Below are 20,951 nucleotides of genomic sequence, written 5' to 3'. Positions count from 1 at the left end.
CAAAGAATTTACTGATGCCATCATGTGAAGCATGATTTCACAAAAATTTTGATTTGGTTCCTCCTAAGTGGCTTTGAACTTTTTTTTTTTTTTTTGGTTTTTGATGGGGGCCATGCCAGAGGCAGTTCAAAGTAAAGCAAAGTTCCAACAGCAGAAACATGAGAGTGGTGTCAATCTTCTCTTCCAACTCTAACCAAGGCAGCAAAAACACATGCATCAAAGTGTCAAACTTTTTTTTTTTGACATTGTTAGGACAATACGTGTTACAGTTGGCACATTTTCAGATTACAACACAACTTCACCTTTCAGTCCTCAAATCTTTAACAGGCACTGATTTTACATTTTGACAACAGGCTGCCCTCATATACAGCAGTGACAATGTTTCTCCAGCTTGAATATGCAAGGCACAGTGAGAAATTTCTCTGAAAGGACATGATACACAGTCACGTATGAGCAGTAAACACAGAGCAAGCCCTTTTGTTAAACAACCCCTTCAGTAAATTCAAAGCTGGTGAAGTTAATGACAGGAGTCGTTATCTGGACTTGTGGCTACTTGCCCTGCAGATTACATCAACAGAACTAATCATACTTATTATCGGTGCTTAACAAGCTCCTCAACACCTGTGTGAAACAGGCCTCGAGCATAAACACCGAAGGTGAAAATCGAACGCTTGAAACAGCATGCAAATCTAGTCACAATGAGTACTGAGATGAGAGCTGCACTTCATTTGAACTTCAAGTGGAATAAGATCACGTAACGGCTAGGAGCTGAATAATCTGAAAAAACTACTAATTCATGTATCTATTTATTCTGATTATCAGTCAGTAAACACAAAAATAGCTGGTAATGATGCTGTAAAAAGTGATTCAGTTGGTGTGAGGTTACCATTTCATAACAAAGATAGTTGACACATTTTTAAATGACCATAAAGCAACATGTAACAATACTCGGAGAAATTACATGTACCACATACTGATCCCGGAATGAAATACCGCCACCGCTCTGAAAGATGTAATAGAATAAAATCTTACATAAGCACTGGCAATGGTTACATATTGTATGTCACTGTCAATGCAAGTTCACTGACAATCAAGAAAACAAGTTTCTTTTTTTTTTTTTTTTCTTTCTTTTTTAGTACTTTCATAGTTAAATTTGCTCCATGAAGGTTGAAAAGTAAACGTTGTACCTGAAACCAGAGAAACAGGGGATAAAACACATTAAGCCCACGGCTCTACAGACTAATATTTAAATTTCACACTTCACAGATTGGTCCGTTTTAGATCAACATAACAATAGTTCATCCCATTATTGCGAAAATGTAAACATCCCTCTGTCCAGCAATGTCTTGCTCACAAATGGTAGCTGCTAGTTGGCTTTAAAAAAAAAAAAAAAAAAAAAACTTTTATACTTCTGATACAGGGTTTTTTTTAGGCTTCTGTGTTGAGAATTTAATTGATAATCAGATCATTAAAATGCTGCTTTAAATTACAGTTACTATTTTATAAGCTTAGTTATATACATCATGGTTTGAGAGCTGAAGGAGGAGCCTTCTGTAAAGATTGTCTGGGCTATAATTTGTCTCCCTGTGCCCCCTCTGGAGGACATTTACCAGTCCAGGTGCTGCAGGTGAGCAGGCAAAATTGTGAAAGACATGCATCTTTTCCCACTCTTGTTCACTCAGCTGCCCTCTGAAAAATGGTTTTACTGAAGATTTGCCATCATTGATCTGACCTCTTGCTCTGTGAATGTCTAATATTTTATTTTTTTAAAGCTATAATATGCCTGCAATTTGGTAGACCCTAGCAAATAGAGTCCAATCTTTTTTTCCCCAAACATACTTTGTCCATCAAACATGAGAAAAACCATGATGGTAACCTTTTTTTGTTCTTTGATGACAATAATGTATAAATCAAATCTTCACCTACTTTAAAATTCAACATCATTCTACACAGAAGCCAAAAAAATGTCAGAAGTAGAGAATTTATACTTATGTCATGTTTAAAAAAAACAAAGATCAACTTGAGCCAAACGCCACAATACATCTGCATTTGAAGGCCTGCATGTGTGTAAATCTAATACATCTGTCTCTCCTCGAGTGGCTTTGAAGACCAAGCTAATGTGAGCGCCCAATTAAAAAGAAGATGCCATCAGTGGGCCTGTGTTACCATTACTCTGCCAGCCAGCTTAGTAGGAAGAAGAAGAAAAAAAAAAATGTAGTGAAATTTTGACCGGATGAAACATTCTCTGAAATGGTACATAACATTTCTGCTGCTCAGAAAAAAAAATCAGAAGAACAACAATACTACTTGTATTAGCAATATGGTAAAAGATCTGACATCACGCCATTTTTCATTTTGACAAGTACCTGTAGCTAGCATGGGCTACTGTTAGTATGTACACATAGCAGCATAAAACCACCCTAACAGTGATTATCAGACTACAAGATAAGATTCTCACATCTCCCTCCAAAATAGCCGTCGATGTGAATGAGGTGGAATGTGCAGTCATTATTTTTATCCGTATTACTCATAAAAAGCTGGATTTTTTTTTCTTTTCTTTTTTTTTTTTTAAAGTTTGCCCCCCAACACTTCTCATCTTATGCCTTTCCATCCTTTAAGTTTTCCAGAAATCCTGATGGCACGTTTGATTTTACTCTTATTAAAGATGGCAATTACATTTTGGCACTTAAAATATAAATACAGTCTCTTTTTAAAATAAATTTGAGCACAGTAATAACAGTAATACACTGGTGTCCAGTGATAATTTGAGGTGAAACTTTGGTCTCCAAATTACCAACTGGACTAAAAACGCTGGTCATTTATGGAGGAAAACAAAACTAGCACAATTCTTTTAAAAAGAATAAATAAATAAACATGAAATAAATAAATAAATATTTGACTAAGACAAACTGATAGCCGCTCAACATGACTTTGCATCATGCTGCATTATCCTTTAAAAACAGACCATTCGCACCTGATAACTGACAAATTACATATTCAGCACAGGTTATAGCTTAACACCACTATTAAGCTTCAAGAACATTTAAAAAAAAAAAAAAGCCTGTCAACATTGCTGTGTACAAGCGTCCATTTGGCCCTATTTATTCACTTATTTATTTTGGGACTGGGACTGGTGACAAAGAGCATTTTAGTGGCCCAGGGTCAAAAGTGCAACGTGACGAGCTTGAACCCCCACCCCGCAGGTCTGGGATGATATGCAGGAGGTGTGATCAAAGATGATATGCTACTTTTTTAGAATTCTGCATGTTGACACAAGAGAGCTGCAACTCATTTATTTGTGCTACTTTTACCACTATTCATTCTTATGATTCTCCAAATATCTCAATCCATTATTCATTTAACACCCTCCCTTTTTTTGTCTCAGATTGGACGAAACAATTTCCAAAATATGATTTGATACAATTCAATAGGATTGTGTGCAAAATGCTGTATAGGCATACAGTAACAAATAATGGTCTTTTCTACTAGCCACAACATTAGACTTGCGTGCTTGTGATGAGGTATGAACACTGCTCAGTCCCTTGGAGGAACTATTAACTCTTCCTTCATGCCAGCAACTACTCTTCAGTAATAAGGGCTGCTACTCTGATGTACCGAGTATTTATCTCAAAGAAAAAAAATATGAATGTAAAGTGTATAAACGAAAGGAGTTAGAATGTTTGTAAGTGTAAATAATTTTGGTAAAAACTGAGGTTTTCTGCTTCAGCTAGAACAAATATCCAATAAATAAAAACTAAAAATGAAAAAACAGCTAATTATTCTCAGAGATTTCTCATTTCCTTTTATATGCACAAATAAGTTTCTGTAAGTTTCTATTTAGGTACCTGTACTGGGTTACTCAGCCCGACAGTTGAATGGATGGATGACAGTGAAGGGTCCAGTGTGCTAAGATGAGGATAAGCCTTCATCTGTCTTCATCATTCCTCTTCAGTTTGAACTCAGTTTACAGAGGCAGGTCTGTGCTGTTGTGGCGAGTCTTTCTGGAAGTCCCATCATCCCTGGGCAGCGCTTTCTGCAGGTTGGACATGGCAGCAGTCTTCTTCAGGTCAATTACTGCGTAGCATTCACTGCGCCGGGGTGCCTGTGGACCGCATTTTTTGGGTGGTAGGCGCTGGTGCTGTGGTTGGGCACCCCCGCTGCTGAGGGCTTGACAGGGAGGTTCTCCCTCCAGGTCCACCTGGATATAATTCAGCTGCCGCGACGGAGGCATGTGGCTGTGTTCACAGCTTCCAACCCCTGAACGTGAACGTCTGCGGAAATCAAAGCTAAATATTCGCCCTCCTCTGTCAGGTTGACACGGTCGTGGATGTGGGGGGCAGGCGTGTCGAAGCTGGGAAGGCTGGACCTGTTCTGTGTTAACATAGTTCTGAAGAGCATCTCTGTGGATACCTCGACTTTCCTGGTGGTACCCGTTGGGTGTCCCAGGACCTTCTGAGAACTCATATTCATCAAAGTCCTCCTCTTCCTCCTCATAGTCCTCATCATCCTGATCTTCGTCGTCCTCTTCCTGCTCATCATCTCGCTGCAGAGCACTGTACTCCCAGACCGGTGGCAGGGAGGGCAGGTTCTCATAATTAAGAAGAGCTGTCCGACGATGACCTCCGCCCATGCCCCTGTCACAGGCATATCCCTGTGGGGGTAGAGATGATGGGCCATGGGAAAGTGGGTGCAAGAGCGAATGTGAGTGGCTGTCCCCAGTGCTGCTGCTACTGCTTGAACCCACAGACTGAGACATGCTGCTGGGGCTCAGACGCTGCTTGCGGGCACTCCGTAGGCCATTGATGTTTTCATAGGTGAGTTCATCACTCTGGCAGCTGTCTGGGTGCTCGTGACCCGGATGTCGGTGTGTGTGGTGATGGAAATGATGATAGGAATGAGAATTGCACAGGTGCATAGAGGGCTCATCTGCTTCCGTCTCTGAGCCTGTTGCCCCCTCTACTGGCTGAAGGTTGTGAGGATTGTGCCCATGTCTCTCCCTCTCCAGCAGATGGCGCTGCACTGGAGTAGGGCCGAGCATGAACTTGGCCTCCTGTGAGGATGGTTGTAAGAACACCTGAGGGTCTTTATGCTCCTCAAGGGGACAGCACCGCAGGTTGGACTGCGGGTTCCCTTGGCCCCCGACAGGCATGGCTCCCCTTGTTGTTTCAGGGAAAGTGCTGGGTCGCACCTCAGGCAGAGAATGTACACAGTGACGCATGGAAAGGTCCCCCTCCATACTCACAGTATTTACATAGGTGTGGGTCTGCGAGGTAAAAAAAAAAGGCAGGTTCAAGAAATAACCCTGAATATCTTAAGTTGGCGATGAAATCCATGAATGTCTCTTACCTGGTCTTCCAGACCCATGAGGCTATGTCCGTGATCATCAGTAAGAGCGGGTTGTGAGGAATCACCTCTAACTGGGTAACCAGGGTATCCATTGGGAAAAGATTGGACGGGAAATGCTGGAGCTGCAGACATGACAATGTACACAAAAACAAAGGTGAGACTGTTGACCAAAATATAATGAAAACAAAGTGAAATAATTTTAAAAATTTCTCAGAAAAGGCCTCTTCTCATTTAAAAGATTCAGCAGCTGTCCCTTACTTAATCTAAAAAACTAATTAATCTAAATAAATCAAAGGATGGGGTCATATACGGATAATAACGAGTATTGTTTGGTTAACATAGCCCATTAAACCTTAGTTTAGCTGTGACAATGGGAATGTTCTAAGTGTAAACAACAAAAAGCTCATTTTGTCGCAAAAATGCTTCAGAAATATAGTTACATCAACTTGTGTTGTTCAGGTTTTCTTGAAAATAAACTCTGAGGATGATTTTTTTAAAAGTGGAAAAAAAACTTAAATTTTAATACTAGACCAAAGAATTTTATCATTTTGCTCTGACTTTAGTTCTAAGTATAAAAAAAAAAATATCAAAGCAGTTATAAAGGGACTGAGCATAACTTTGAGTTCTCATAATATATTTATGGAAATGTGTCAGTTATGTCAACAAGAATTTTATGCAAAATAAAGACAGTCATCCAAACCAGGAAACAAACAATATAAACCAAGACAACAAAAGTAATGTAGAAATGCTGCAGGAATAAAATCCACCTGCCACAACTAAATGACATGTTGTTGTATTATTAAGGTGCAAATATCTAAAGATGGGTGGAAAAAAAAGAGATTCCTGACTGCTTTTTCATGTTAAAGTTGTATAAGATATGATAACTCAATGCTCAAATTTGGTGCTCAATTTGTTGTCCTGAACCTGCATGAAGTGATTTCTTTTTACCACTTGGGGGCAGTAGAAACAAGTTTAAGTTGATGTGGCAAGCATGTCAACAGTTTACACATCCAGAAATGCCAAAATGATAACAATATGTAACTGGGTGCTGTCATTACTGAATTTTGCAGGTGGTGCTGGATGCTGCATGTTTACATAATTGGATCCCTGCTAAACAAATGCTCTTTGCAAAGACAAACAATGCAAATTGTTTTTTTTATTTGAATGTCCAGTGGGGAAGTGATGCAGTTTTTAAAAACCACATGGGGGCACTTAAAGAGTAAAAACACAGTCACTGCAGTGCAAAGATGTGTCTTATGATGTAGGTCAAGTGACACCCCTCACAAGGTGCTGCAGCACATCAAAAGATTCAAGATATTGAACAGGACCCATCAGCATTTTACAAGATTTCAGCTTACTTTCACTTTTTGGTCATTTCAGTTCGTAACAAAAAGAAACATCCTAAATGTATTTTGGCCCTAAACCATTCAGTACTTTATGAACTAAAAGCAGGATTTGAAGTCAATTATTTTGAGACAGGAAGTCAGTGTGAAGATCTGAGGCCTTAAGTTATTTGATACATTTTCTTGGTCTTAGTTCATAAACTGCTGCTCGAGTCCTCACTAACTGTAGCTGTCTGGTCTTTTTAGAGAGACCTGTAATAACATAACAGTAGTCTAGTCTATTACAAATAAATGCACGGACAAGTTTCTCTAAATCATGCTGAGACATCAGTCTTTTAATGCTCAGTATGTTCTTTGACTGATATAAGCTCACTTATAAACCACCTTGTTGGTTTTTAACATCAGTTTTTGAAGCTGAATGCTGACTTTTAATCTTTCTTCTTTGGCTCCAAAAACTATTATTTCATTTTTTTCTTTATTTAACTGAAGGAATCCAGTATTTAACCTAATCAATGCATTTGATCAGTGTTTGAATCGGACAATAGTCCCCTGATGAGATGGCTATGTAGCTTTGTGTGTCATCAAAATAGTTATGGTAACATATTTTGTTGTTTTTCATCATTTGAGCGAGTGGGAGTATGTAGATGCTAAACAGCAGTGGATCCAAGATGGGGCCTTGGGGAACTCCACAGATTATTTTAATTTGCTTTGATTTATAGCTACTTATAGACACAGGGTAGTCTCTGTCTTTTAAACAGGACTTAAATTAGTTAATAACAGTGCCAGAAAGTCCTACCGAGCTTTTCAGCCGTTCTAGTAAAATGTTATGGTCAACTATTTTGCATTCAGCACTGAGATCCAGTAGTACCAGGACTCAAATGTTGCTGCCATCTGTGTTCAAGCAGGTGTCACTGAAGACCTTAACTAGAGCAGTCGCAGTGCTGCGGTATGGCCGAAAACCTGACTGTTACAAAACAGTGTTATTGTTGAAAGACAGCTTTTTTTTTATAATTTTACAAAGAAAGGGGAAGTCTGATACCAGCCTTTGACTGCTCATGAGTAATGAATCTAATTTGTTCTTTTTTAGAAGTGGCTTGATGACAACTGTTTTTAAAGTCCAAGGGAAGACTCCTGAAAGCAGCGATGTGGTTACAATCTGTAAAATATCTGAGGCTATGCATCCTGAAACAACTTTGAAAAACCCTGTTGGCAGGGCATCAAGGCAACAAGTGGTGGATTTCACTCTTTTATGTTTTTAAGACTGATTTACCAGCCATTGTTTCTGTTACCTATTTCAAACTGGGATAAATTAAACACTTATATTGGGCCCTGGCTTATCCTGGAGAAAGCCATGAAAAGTTGTAGCCTGGACCCAACACATATCAATTAGGATTTGCTGTATTTTGATGTGTTTTGCCATAATCCGGCTGTGGAGACAGTTGACAAATTTGGTGCTCAGTGCTAGGGCTATGACTGTTGTGTCAGAGCTTGCTGGGAAATTGTTTGGAAAGGACAAGGTGGGATGCTTGGGGGTACAAAGATGGGACTGGGATATAGGGTCAGTTTGGTAGCTACAGTGAACAAGTTTTTCATCTGGGCAGTGAAGTTCAGGAGGGTGGGAAAGGATGGTGAGGGGGAGGCTGGGTGGGAAGGGTGACCTGGATGGACCATGAAGAGATGAAGGGGGTAGGTTCTTGCTAGCAGCTTTTGGAGTTTGATGTATCTCATGGTTGAGGTTGTCTTCAGGAAAGGGCTGAAGCAGTTTTATCTCAAGGTTTCTGCTAGGTTCTGTCTTATCCTGTTGTTTTAGTCTCTCTTGTCTGTTGTCCTTGTCCAAGGGAAATCAGTGTCAGTTCAGAAAATCAAATAGGTTAAAGGCGAACAACCTCACTTCTGACCTGTTTAGGCCAAATTTGTTTCCTTTAAAAAGTTCTTGCATACCCAGAATAAGTTGAAATTGTCCATGAAATGAACTGAATGTGTGGTACATGCATTCATGTATACAGACTAAACAGTCTGCTGAATCTTTCCACTTCTCTAATCGGAGGGAGAGGGCCACTGATGAATATTTGGGCACCCAGACAGATGAGTGTATGAAGCAGTTCAGTAAAGTCTTGTTTCAGCACCTCAGACAGTTGTTTCACATCATTTAACCCCACATGCAGCATTAGGTTTTTCACAGTTGGGTCTGCAGCCACAATTTGGGTAATTTTGTCTCTCATATCTGATACCATATCCTTGGAGAAGCAAGTACTTTTGTACTACCACATGTTTCTCACATCTTTCACACCAAAGTCACCAACAATCAGTCTGAGGCCCAGTTGTTAGCTTTTCTTGTAGCCTTTTACTTTCTGAATTGTTCTTCTGTCATACACTGTCGTGTAGGGAAGAGATTTTATCCAGGTCATCAGATAGAGATCCAGAATTCTACAGCAGTGGAGCAAATCTGTTCTGTAGTTGCATGTCTGGTTAACGAGGAAGAGGCTTGTAGTTAGTTTTCCTTTTTACAACTGGCCATGACTGAGTCTTGCTAAGAAGAGGTGTAGGTAGTGCAGGCCAGTCGACTGCATTGCTAACCTCAGTGAACTGGAGTCTGCCTGTCACTCATTCTCCCCTTACCCTGAGATGATTTACTCTTTAGCTTTGCACAAAGACCATCCCAGGGAGGACTATGAGTTAAAGAGTGTTTATGAACACAGCAAAGATTCCCAATCTCGCTCCTTGGGAACCACTACCTTGCATGTTTTAAAATGTTTCCCTCCTCCAGCACACCTAACTTCAAACGAATGGATCTTTTTATTAACTTGTCATTACATTCAGCAGAAGTCTGTTGGTGACCCATTAATTTAAGCCAGGTGTGTTGAACCAGGGAAAGATTTAAAAGCTGAAGGACAGTGGATTCTGAGGTCCAAGATTAGGAGACTGGAACACAGAGCAACAATCTGTTAAAATCTACAATGAACCTTCAGTTCAATTTTTGTCAGAACAAAATCTTTAAATCTAAATTTTAAATTTATATTATTCTAGTATCATGTTATCAAGCGTATTGTTTACATGTCTGATAACTCAGGCTTTTTCCTCAACTTTAACAACTTGTCTCTCTTCATGCATTTTTCTGTACATACAAGAAATAATGTAAAAAAAAAAAGATGCATGTTAAAGCCAGGTGTGAACAGGGCCTGACTCTCTTAAGCCTGTGTCTACTCATATTTAGATAATTCTGCTACATTCATTGCTGTATTGCTGCATATATGTTCTAAAATAATTTCTGTATCATCTGCTTGTGTTTATATGTGTGTTTGACTCACTGTTGGGAGTCTGTGGAGCGCGAGACATGTCCATCTCTGGTGTGTGGCCACTGCGACTCATCATCATTGACTCCTCCACCACATTGATGCTGTTACATTGCATCAGCTCCTGGAGCAGATTGAAAATCTCTTCTGCCCGGGAACACTTGAATGCAAAGATTCCTGAACAAATACACAGAAAAATAACATATTAATAACAATAACACAATAAATATCAAGTAAAACTTCTTAAAATATTGGACACAAATGGATAAAAAGCCTGCAAGTTGGAAATGTTACTAACAATCATGTGATGCAAAGACTGGCTTTGCTATAACACACCACTGACCTGTGATCAGTCAGTCATGAACAGAATAATTTTATGGCCCAACAGAAAAGCAGCTCCCAGCACAATGCAATAATTGCAAAAAACACACACTTCATAAACAGTCAGGAGCTGGGAGGGAGAAGGTAAAGAGGACCTCTCACACCCCTGTTGCCCCTGGTGTGCCGGGTGGGGGGGAGCTTGGGGCCTATGGTCTGCCCAGGACATCCACCCACGGGGCATGGTGGGTGAGTTATGTATGAAGTGACTGTGTGATAGTGAGTGCGTATGGATACAGCGCAGGGGTGTGCGGCTTGAACATCGGGGTGTGTGCTGTCCCACGCCGGGTGGTTGTCTGGGGGGGCCCAGTTCTCCTAGGCATGGTGCGGGCCCTCTACCTTTGGGGGGTGGGGGGCCACCTCTGGGCTCCTGGGGACCTAGACCCTTTGCTCAGGCTGCCCTGGAAGGCAGGCCCAGCTGCCGATCTCGGCCCACTGGGGTCTGTGCCCCAAGACTGCAGGGGGCTCTGGCTGGGGCTCTCCTTTGCCACCCTCCGGGTGGGGCTAGAATCGTCTTCGGGGTGGGGTAGCTAAGGTTAGCGCTCCGGGGTTGCTGCTGAGGCTCCCGGGTCTCTTGGCTGCCCGGGTCTGCCTCTAGCCTCCGTAGATGCGTGGCCGCATTTTCACAATCTCACTCACCACTCTTCATCACTGATCACTCCTTATTCATCATCATTAAACAGTCACTGAGTTGTCCAGTGCGTTTATATACGAAGAGATAATTATTCTTTTTTTTTTTTTTTCTTTGAGTTAGTATCTGGTTGTTGTGCTACTTTTGTGATATGCCTTTTTGATTTTGTTATTTTTTAAAAGCTCTTAATGACTAGCAGCTCTGTTTTTGAGTAAAAGCCGTAGGAAACTTTCTGGTGTGTTTATGTACAAGTGTAACAGTTTGTTGTCTGGTGATAGTGTGGATTGAAGGGTCGTTGTCTTTTGTCTGTTGTGTTTCTGTCTCCTCTTTCTTTTTTTTTCCTTCCCTTTTGCTTCTTTTTGCTGTCTTCCTTCTTTTTCTGTCCCCTCCCGTCAGGTCCAGCAAGATTCCATAGATTCCGTGATTCAAAGTAAATAAATAAATAAATGAATCAGCTTATCAAGAGGAGCCTTATACCCATAAGCCTCCCCTTGACAGAGCAAATTTGTTCAGCACGATACAGCAACCAGATCATCATTTTGCTTGCTTTGATGCTGGACAGGACAAGTTAAAAAAAAAAATCTGAGAAAATGTTGCCTACCTTGCCCCGTTTGACAACGGCGGCCGCTCTCAAAAGAAAACAGGTTAGAGTCGTAGCCGTAGCGACGCAGGCAGAGATACGGCCACCGGATGGCGTCTCTCTTGCGCGTGTGAAGGATGAGCTCAGTCTGGGTGAGCTCCATGATGCCAGAGCCCAGCTCATTTCCCTCATCATCCACATTGATGACCTAAAAAAGGGAGAAACAAAACCTTGAGACTGTGAACATTTCCACTGAAAATGCAACATACGAAATAGTATGTTAGTTTTTCTCTTCACACAAAGTTTCTGTGTTCACAACTTTTTAACAAGTCATTTTTCATACTTTCTCGTAAAGACATTGCCAGCATCAAAATGACCATATATGTTCCATGAAGTACCTCAGTTTTGACATTACAGCCTTTCTACTTTTTGGGGGGAAATCTGTAGTAAATCATTTGTAAACTTCTGACCTTAAATTTGGTGAGATGGTTGTCTCGGATGGGGTCTCTGTACAGACAGCTCCAGCAGCTCCCCATAGCTTCAGCAGGCCAGCTGAAACCTGCCAAGAATTAAGTCATACAGCTCTTTACTAAATGGCCAGTTTAAAGCCACATATGCCATAAACAACAGAGACAAAATAACACTAAAAGTTCACTTTGTAACATTCACAGATTTCTTACTCAGTCCAGGCCATCAGTGTAAAGGTATTCACTGCTCAATCCCAGGATCTTCGACTGGGCAGCTGCATCACAAACCAGTTAGTCTGCTGGACTGACATCTTCAAGAAAAGATTAATGGCATGGTCCCTGAAATCAAAAAGCACATTCAGGTTTAGGCAGAAGTCTTGCATATTATTATAGGAATTGTACTTGTAACCAAAAGAAAAGCATAAATATTATCAAATGAGCAACTAAATAAGAGAGCACAGAAGATGCTAAATATGTTATTTTGTCTGTTTTGCCCCTAATATCCCATCAACTCTATAATATTCACCTAAAATAAAGTGGAAATAAACTCATAAATATTTTTTAATCACATTGTTTTAATAAAAGTCTGAACAATCAGAAATTAGGAATCCTGAGCATTTTAGTTTTTCTATAGATGCAAATTTAATGTTTTTATTTAATTACATGATGAAAATCACGATGAGTGCCAGCATCAATAAAAGCCCTACGAAAAAATATTTAAACTCACCAGACACTTAAATAGTCAGTAAAATCCACAGCAAATACCATGTAACCAAATAAAAATAACCCAAAAAGAATCTAGATTTTTGGCAGATGTCCAAAGTGAGAGTTTAGGAAAAGCGACTCTAATAAAAACTCAGAGAGGCTAGTGACAAATTTCCTGATATTCCATAAAAATGATGCTGATTAAGAAGGAATAGTTGCCTTATTAGCAGAAGTCATAAACATGAAGTCACCTCCTCCACCTGTGAATCCAAAGATCAGAGGTGAAAACAACCACACAAATCGCTGAACACTGCAGAGGCAACAATCGTCTGCTTTGGCTGATCACTGTATAAGTCCCGCTTCTCGTACAGTCTGCTAACACGTTTCACCCCTACACCACTGCATTATGTGTGCTCTAACCTGGGCCTCCACATCTGACTGGAGACACCGGGCTTAACACCAGTTCACAGCTGGCTTGGATCAGAGCGAGCAGACTAAAGAGCTAAGCTACATCACACATTATCTTACAGTCAGTCAATGGGATTTCCCTTTCTCTGAGCCACTAACAGTTGAAAATCTCAGCCTTGGCTTAATTAACAAACCCGAGTTAGATTCCCCAAAACAAGCCGACAGCGAAAATTTTTATGTGCCCCCCCACCCCCCTTAATGTGGACAGATTTGAACTCAGCCAAGCAACCACGAAATCAGCACACTGACACCAAATGCACCACGACACGGTTCAATGACCATTTGTTCTCGCTGGTGTAGAGGTTACAATAGCGTGAGTACATAGCAGTAGAGAACGACAGCAGATGGTTTGCTACTCACATGTCTGGCACGGATTTTTTTTTTTCTTTTTTTCCTAAATTTTAGCCATAATGCGAGATGAGCATTGAGACTGCAGTGAGTTATCGGCGGCTGCTGCTGTTAGCGGGATGTGGCACTTGCACGGCAGAGACGCGGATAAATGATGCAGTGAGAGCGGTAAAAATCTTATTATTTTTTTTTCCTCCTATTACGCCCCCCTACTGCAGCACGGGCCTCTGCCTGTATGACATTTCCCAAGCAGCTGGGGTGAGAGTTCACAGCCAGACAACGAGGCTAAGAGGAGCGACAAGAAGGTAAGAAACGCTGGAGGACCACAGAGGAAAGGTGTCTGCCTGGCGGACGAAGAGGAGGGGCTAAAAAAATCCACATGAAGTGGTAGAATGAACATGTCTCCCTCAAAACAAGCAGCACACGTTAAAACTTATCTGTACAATGAAAAACTGTTGTAACAAAATCCAGAAATTCGTCTTCTTAAGTCTTGAGGTCATATAGGGGGATGTTTTGGTCGTTTTTTTGTTTTTTGTGAGTGGGGTTATGTGATGTATTTGTGGGTAGTCAGGAGTTGCTTCTCAAAGTCAAGGACAGGATCCTACATGGATGCCATGTCATGCTCCTGCAACTCTTTGCACAAATGTGAATACAAAGGTAATTGAGTTTGAAACCACATGTATTAAATGTTTTCTTTCTTTCTTAGTATAAACTGCCAGTGTAAATAGCTCTTAGACTAAGAGATCTGAACACATCACACCAGTTTTGAAATCTTTACACTACAGAATAGATTTCAAAACGCTTCTGATTGTTTACAAATCCCAGAACGGTTTAGGCTCAGAATAAATCTGTGATATGTTCAGAGAATATAAACCTAGCAGAGCTCTTAGATCCAAAGACTTTGGTCAGCTAGTCTAGACCAGAGTCCAGACTAAACATGGAGAAGCAGCATTTAGCTGTTATGCTGCAAACAAGTGGAACAAACTGTCAGTAAGATTAAACTTTCACCAAATGTAGACTTTTTTTAAATCCAGGTTAAAAACGTTTCTTTTCTCATGCGCCTATGCATGAAATCTGCACAGTAACTTTTTAACTTATCGTGCTTCTAATAATTTCAATGTAATTTATGATTTTATTGTGATTCTTGCTATTTGTTGCTGCTTTTTACTATTTCTTTATATCTGTAATGCTTTTGTTTTATGTAAAGCACTTTGAATTGTCATGTACATGAAATGTGCTATACAAATAAACTGCCTTGCCTTAGAAAGATAGTTAAGTGTTGGTTAAAAGCCATGTTAGTTTTTCAGCTTTTGTGTGCCATGTGTAATTGATGGTTGGCCAGTTGCCATGACGTTTGCCTGCTGGACAGTTGTAACCATACTGACTGTTTTCTTTTTCTTTGTTTTATTTCTTTTCTTCTTTTTTTTTTTTTTTTTAAACCAAAGAACGTCTGTGTTGCTCAGTTACAGAATTTATTCAAGCTCTGGTTGGAGTTCGGCCTGGTCATTTAATTGGATCAATGTCCTTTTCCTAGTGTACACGGATAGCAGCAGAAATAAGTTTTTAACTGAAGTATGTCTGAAGTATTAAATCATACTCTGAAAAGGCTTTAAGCTCCACTGAGTTGAGTATCATTAGGCTGATTTTTAGTTACGATATCTAACAAATTTAGTAGACTCACAAAGAAAACAGAATGATTTTGTGCCCCACCGTTAGACAGTGACTTCTCAGTGATAGATAGGTCAGCTTTACATTATGATGGGTTGTGAAACTTCTCTCAAGCTGAATTACAAACCCTGTCAAAACAGGTTAGAAAGTTGTTCATAAACTCACATTTTTTTCAGTTGTATTCAGCATTATGTGTCAAGCCATTTTGTATTGACTTAGCTCACACCAGAGCCTTTGCTAATTTGTTACTAATATAAGTTATGTTGAACTGCCTACCCATGTAGACTTGAGCTGAGCCATGCCACACTATCAAATGGAAAAGGATTTCCATTGCAATTGACTGTTGCACTAAAGGAGCAGAGATTCAGTCCTAAACCTAGTGAAAACTAGAGGCTAGACTGACCTTGAGCCCTATAAGCAGATCACAATCTGTATTCCTGGGAAGGTTGGAGTTGGTTTGACTCTTCCTCAGAGAAGAGGAAAATAAATCTGAAAGTCCATGCCATTTGGAATGCATAAAGACTGGCAATACCTTATGTTTAACCATTAAAGAAAAAGGTTTTATGAACTTTTTACATTTTTCCAAATAAAACAACAACAATTATGGGTAAGAATCACCTCTCATTTCAGTGTAAATGCAGTTATAAACAGAAATATTTTGATTTACATGCAAACTTTACCTAAAGCAACCTCTGTAACCTCTAGCTCTTCCTACCTCTAACAGAAACCCAAAAGAAAACTATGAGTAATTTTCCATTTGAAGCTGCCTGTATGAATGAATGGGCTCTTTTGTGATGAACTGTTCCTCACCTTCAAAGCAGACAAGAAAAGTCAGCAGCAGAGGGCAAAGAAATAATGTTATCGTACAGATGGACCATTTCTAGCAGCCTACAGGCTGAACAGGAAGACACAGAGACACTAACAAGTAAACTTTAATTCAAGTTCCAACCCATTTATCAGTTTGTACATCGATTGTGTTTTATGAAGGGAGTCAACAGGAATCAGGCTCATAGTTCAACCTCCAATTCACATGAATTTGAATGTAAACCTATCAGTTTATTAAAATCTACTTTACCATCTTGGCCCTTCTCTAATGACACAAACAGACTGAAAACATTCATTCTAAGTCAAATGTATAGGTGAGAAATGCAAGTGAACTTTTACTACTGGTATATAAAACTTTTGGGGCTTTACAAAAGTACAGCTGTTATTTTAAAGAAAAATCACACCCCTCCTAGCCTATCAGATTATTTTTGTCTTGGTGTTTAATTATCCTACTTGATTCCAGCATGTCCAGTCGGTGAGAGCTGCAGTTCTGCCGTTGCAGGTATAGTCCATTATTATCTGCAAATACGCGGTTCTGACCAAACAATAAATCAACCACCCAATATTAAGCCTGTGAACAGAATAAACATTTGAAATACATTGGAATTCTTTTGCAGAGCTTAGAGTTCAGATTTTAAATAAAACAGCAAATGAAATAAATAATAAAAAGAAATGTATACTATGACAAAACTAATTTACATTGTGACACTGTCAACTGGACTAGAGGCAAGGATTATCTTGAGTATTTTATAATCTTTGCGTAAAATATGACAGCAATGTGAGTTTTGAAAGCAGGAAGGAAGATTTAGTTAACTAGCAAATCACATTGCAAAATTCTTTGTACAGTTGTTTACATTTCTGTGCTGCAGTTCAACCTGGAAGTGTGGGAGGACTATCTCAATCTCTTGACTTGGCAGTCATCTGCAAACTAACGTCATGATTTTAAATGCATCTTTAATTGATTATTTGAAAACACACGACACCTTGAAATGAGTTTTATTTATGATTATTGTGCTTGGTTAAATTCTGCTTTATGTTTTATTAGATTATTTCAATTATATAAGAGCAACCCTTGTCAGAACATTTTAAAAGAGAAGCACAAAGATAACTTTCATTTGCAAAAGAAAAAAACTCAGCCAAACCTTATAATCATACCACAGGCATGAACTGCTTACATGGCACCCAATAGTGCATCTATGTGGTTGAATAGGTTTTTTCTGTGCTTTCTTCAGATTTTTTCCTTAAACTATCAGCAGTCTGTATCTTCCACTGCTTATGACTACAAAATTTCACAACAGCTTAAAAAGTTTAAGAACATATATAATATATGCGCTCTAATTAGTCCTGTTGTAACTGGCTTAGCTTTTCTTATTATTTTAATAATTTGTTTGTATGTCTGTCAAACTTTTTTTCTGTAGATGGTGCTGCAAAGAATTCTTTCTAAGTTTAAAACCAGTCACATAAGAAGGGCGGGAACTATCTTGACAGTTTTGTAATCTTTACTGTCGTCACGTTTCCGGTTTTGTGCACGAGGACATTTTAAACAACTGGCAAAGCAGGAAGAAACGATGTAGTTTGTTTCTGTGATACTTAAACCTTGGACTGCCGTTGTGTTATAGTAATCTATGTATTTATTTAACCTTAATCCACTAGTTTATATATCTTTTTTTTTCTTTGTCCTCGCGACCAATCTTTGGTAACCACGCTGCGACGTCACGTTGTTTTGCTCTGCGTTTGGGAGTGTCAGAGGAGTGACCACCCTGATAAGACTGCCCTGCCCGTTCGACAACTTATATCACGATATTACAGCATGCTAGAGAAATTGGCTGTATGAGTGCAAAATTATTTTGCATCACAACGTACATCCATTACTTTGTGCAGGAAGCTTAGACAGCGAGAGGAGATGGTGAGTACCGTTTTTGACCTCAAGATAACTAATTACCTGACAGTCACGCGACAGTAATCGTTAATTTATTATTTAACGTAACTTTCTGCAAACAAAACTTTGACATACAGCGCATCTATGGTGTAAGACTTGAGGTAGTCTTTTCACAAAAAGTATTTGCAACCCAAACGGAAACATTAGCATGTTTTAATATACTAGCATTTTGTGCCAGAACAGGTTAGGTGGCTCTCTGAAGTCTGACCAGGCAAAGCTTTTAGTTTTACTAAGCTTTATAATTTCACGTATTTTAGTGGATTTTTACACCTGTCAGCATGGAAATATTGGTTTTCTTTTCAAGTTATTATCTCAAGAAAACAGTCCTTTTTAACCAAAACTAATATTTGCATACTTAATTATATTTGCTTTTAATAAAGCACTAATTAAACTTATTAAAACAGAAATATAACTTTACAGCCATAAAAATAGTCTATATTGGAATTGATCCTGATTAGGCATTATAGCTATAAATTAAATTTACTATGCCATATTGCTGTATTGATTGACTGAAAAGCATTTTGCATGTGAAACTATTCACATGAACCACTGAATCATTAGCAGCGTGTGCTGCCCTCTGGGGAGCGTTTTAGGCTGTTTGGGCTCATGGTGACCAGGCTTGAAAATATAACAATCTGTTGGAAGGCAGAATGATCAGGCTGATTATCTGACACAAGATAATCAGTGTTGGCAGATTATTTAATGCCATCAACACGTATTTATTTCACAAAGCTGATAAACAGACAATGATTGCAGACACGTCTGTGACTGCTGTGAAACAATATGTCATTATGTGTGAATATTTCTGTAGAGGTGTAATAAAAATTAAAAGAATGGTCATGTGATGACCTGACTCTTCTGAGGGTGTAACTGAAATATGTAAAGAGAAAGAAGACGTTTTCTTTCTTATCTGACGAAAATTCATCATTGTGGAACATCTAATGCAGGGGTGTCAAACTCCGGTCCTGCAGGTTTTCAGCATTTCCCTAATCTAACACGCCTGACTGAAATTAATGGGTTATTGTGAAGAAGTTTACAAGGAGCAGTTGGATCCATTTGATTTTGTTCAGGTGTGTTAGATCAGGGAAACAATGAAAACCTGCAGGACACAGGCCCTCCAGGACCTGAGTTTGACACCCCTGATCTAACAAACAAAACAAACATTCTATGTTCAGTTAGAAGAAAGGATGGATCCATTTAGACTAATTAATATTATTAAAGCCTGTCTTTTTAATTTTCCTATCTCACAGTCAGGATGTAACCTGGTTTAATTGATCAGCCTCATTGCTGATATTGATCACACAGAACAGTCACTGAACCTTCAGCTCCTGAAACGACTTTCCAAACTTTTTTTTTATATTTAAAATCTTTAGAAACTGCTCTCCTGTTTACTACAATCAAAACAAACCAACTTGGGCAATATGCTCCAACAAATCATACGCAAGTGGGTCATTATTGGCATGTGTTTAATGGACATATAAAACACGTGCTGCCAGATAGGCCGTCATGATGCAACTGCCAAGTTTTGAGAAGAAAAAAAAACATTGAATAGTTGACTACACTATTTGTATGATTTTTTTTTTTTTTAAATTTACCTTAAGAAAAAATAAAACCCCAGCATCCTCACTGACCAAAGGAGAAAGTTTGTGTAGCTTAAAGTGAATCTCTTGACTGAAACTGCTGTATTGGAAAATAAGCACGTTTTCAGTCATTATTTGATATATTACGAACACCCAGCTTAAGCAGAGGTTAAATGTAATGTGTCCTGTTCTTATCTCAGACCATGTGGCTGCCTCTGATTGGGATGACAGCCCTGCCACACGTGGGAGGGATCTATGGTGGTTTCATCACACGCCAACAGGTGAAGACCTGGTACCCAACCCTGAAGAAACCTTCATGGCGTCCACCGAATGCAGCATTCCCTGTGGTGTGGACGTGTCTGTACACAGGAATGGGGTAAGTGTTTGTGTGACTGAGCCCTAGTGTCTTCTCCTCAGGATGAGCTTATTTTGAATTCTGTAATACAGATATGGCTCCTACCTGGTGTGGAAAGAGCTCGGAGGTTTCAGTGAGAATGCACTGGTTCCACTGGGACTTTATGGACTGCAGCTTGCTCTGAACTGGGCCTGGACTCCTATTTTCTTTGGTGCCCACAAGCTGAAATGGGTAAGTCTAAAACAAATGCAACTGTGTATTTTGATATATGACAGCAACTGGAAAATTTGACTCCTCAGTATTCTATATAAACACTTCAATGCCGTTTATCTGTCAAATGTAGGCACTAATTGAGATTGTGCTTCTGACTGGGACTGTTGGAGCCACGATGGTGTCCTGGTATCCTATCAGTGGAACTGCCACACTGCTTCTGGCTCCGTATCTGTCCTGGCTGTGCCTTGCCACCTCCCTCAACTACTGCATATGGAGGGACAACCCTGAGAAAAAAGAAGAGTAGGGAAAATGCCTGTATGCTTCAGCTACTTCAGTTTTGATTCACTACATTGTGCTCTTGTTCACAGTTAAGCTTGTTGATTCAATAATTCAGCTGATATCAAAAGGTTGATGTTATAATATGGGCTTGTTGGGACCTATCATTGTCTGCATGTGTTGGCCAATAGACCACAAGCTATTAAGAAATAGCATCAGGTCCAGTAGAAAGCATTATTGTTCCACCAATTAAGTTCAGTTGTAAGGCAGCCTGTCTTTGACATAAATTGTATGGATTATTGTTCGAAAAAGTTCTCCCTTTCAGAGTGCTTACAAACGTCCAATGCAGAATTGGCCAGGCTATGTTATTAAACTGAAGTGAAATAGAAGTATAAAGCTGTTTTTTATGTGCTGCTTCCTTAATGAGAAATATCCCAAATGTGAATTTGCAACTAAGTTTTGTGTTGGAAAATTGTATTTTTCACCTGTGAATAAAATCTTGTTTTTCAAAAGAACTATAAAGGAACTAAAAGTAT

At 39.5% G+C, this 20,951-nt stretch overlaps 2 protein-coding genes across 4 annotated transcripts; one reads left to right on the top strand and one right to left on the bottom strand.

The window, feature by feature from the left end:
• Positions 1–242: 242 nt before the first annotated feature.
• frs3 (fibroblast growth factor receptor substrate 3) lies at positions 243–14,257 on the bottom strand. 2 transcript variants are annotated; one of them, XM_041980386.1, is made up of 7 exons: positions 13,572–14,257; positions 12,252–12,377; positions 12,042–12,130; positions 11,593–11,779; positions 9,998–10,159; positions 5,347–5,468; positions 243–5,263 (listed from the first exon to the last, which is right to left on the bottom strand). In XM_041980386.1, exons 3-7 carry the CDS (start codon positions 12,105–12,107, stop codon positions 3,965–3,967), a joined length of 1,836 nt encoding a protein of 611 aa, XP_041836320.1. In that variant the 5' UTR covers positions 12,108–12,130; positions 12,252–12,377; positions 13,572–14,257; the 3' UTR covers positions 243–3,964. The 2 variants fall into 2 exon arrangements, with proteins under 2 accessions (XP_041836320.1, XP_041836321.1); XM_041980387.1 differs by lacking the exon at positions 13,572–14,257 and adding an exon at positions 12,995–13,306.
• tspo (translocator protein) lies at positions 13,709–20,930 on the top strand. Of its 2 annotated transcripts, none has more exons than XM_041980421.1 (4): positions 13,709–13,727; positions 19,772–19,947; positions 20,019–20,157; positions 20,270–20,930. In XM_041980421.1, the coding sequence occupies exons 2-4, from the start codon at positions 19,775–19,777 to the stop codon at positions 20,441–20,443; spliced, it is 486 nt and encodes a 161-aa protein (XP_041836355.1). In that variant the 5' UTR covers positions 13,709–13,727; positions 19,772–19,774; the 3' UTR covers positions 20,444–20,930. The 2 variants fall into 2 exon arrangements, with proteins under 2 accessions (XP_041836355.1, XP_041836354.1); XM_041980420.1 differs by lacking the exon at positions 13,709–13,727 and adding an exon at positions 17,568–17,958.
• The last annotated feature ends 21 nt before the right edge of the window (positions 20,931–20,951 follow it).

This window comes from Melanotaenia boesemani, chromosome 3 (genome assembly GCF_017639745.1).
Source record: "Melanotaenia boesemani isolate fMelBoe1 chromosome 3, fMelBoe1.pri, whole genome shotgun sequence".
Classification (NCBI taxonomy): Eukaryota; Metazoa; Chordata; class Actinopteri; order Atheriniformes; family Melanotaeniidae; genus Melanotaenia; species Melanotaenia boesemani.
Note: the sequence above shows the minus strand (reverse complement) of the source record. Positions and strands in the feature narration are given on the sequence as shown.

What these genes read in the sequence shown, in the direction of transcription:
- frs3 (XM_041980386.1), bottom strand. Translation starts at nt 12,107, where the DNA reads ATGGGGAGCTGCTGGAGCTGTCTGTACAGAGACCCCATCCGAGACAAC. An exon ending in CCGTTGTCAAACGGGGCAAG is followed by an intron (nt 10,160 to 11,592) that starts GTAGGCAACATT and finishes GTATTTGTTCAG; the next exon opens with GAATCTTTGCATTCAAGTGT. An exon ending in CGCTCCACAGACTCCCAACA is followed by an intron (nt 5,469 to 9,997) that starts GTGAGTCAAACA and finishes TCATGTCTGCAG; the next exon opens with CTCCAGCATTTCCCGTCCAA.
- tspo (XM_041980420.1), top strand. An exon ending in TGTCTGTACACAGGAATGGG is followed by an intron (nt 19,948 to 20,018) that starts GTAAGTGTTTGT and finishes TCTGTAATACAG; the next exon opens with ATATGGCTCCTACCTGGTGT. An exon ending in GTGCCCACAAGCTGAAATGG is followed by an intron (nt 20,158 to 20,269) that starts GTAAGTCTAAAA and finishes TGTCAAATGTAG; the next exon opens with GCACTAATTGAGATTGTGCT.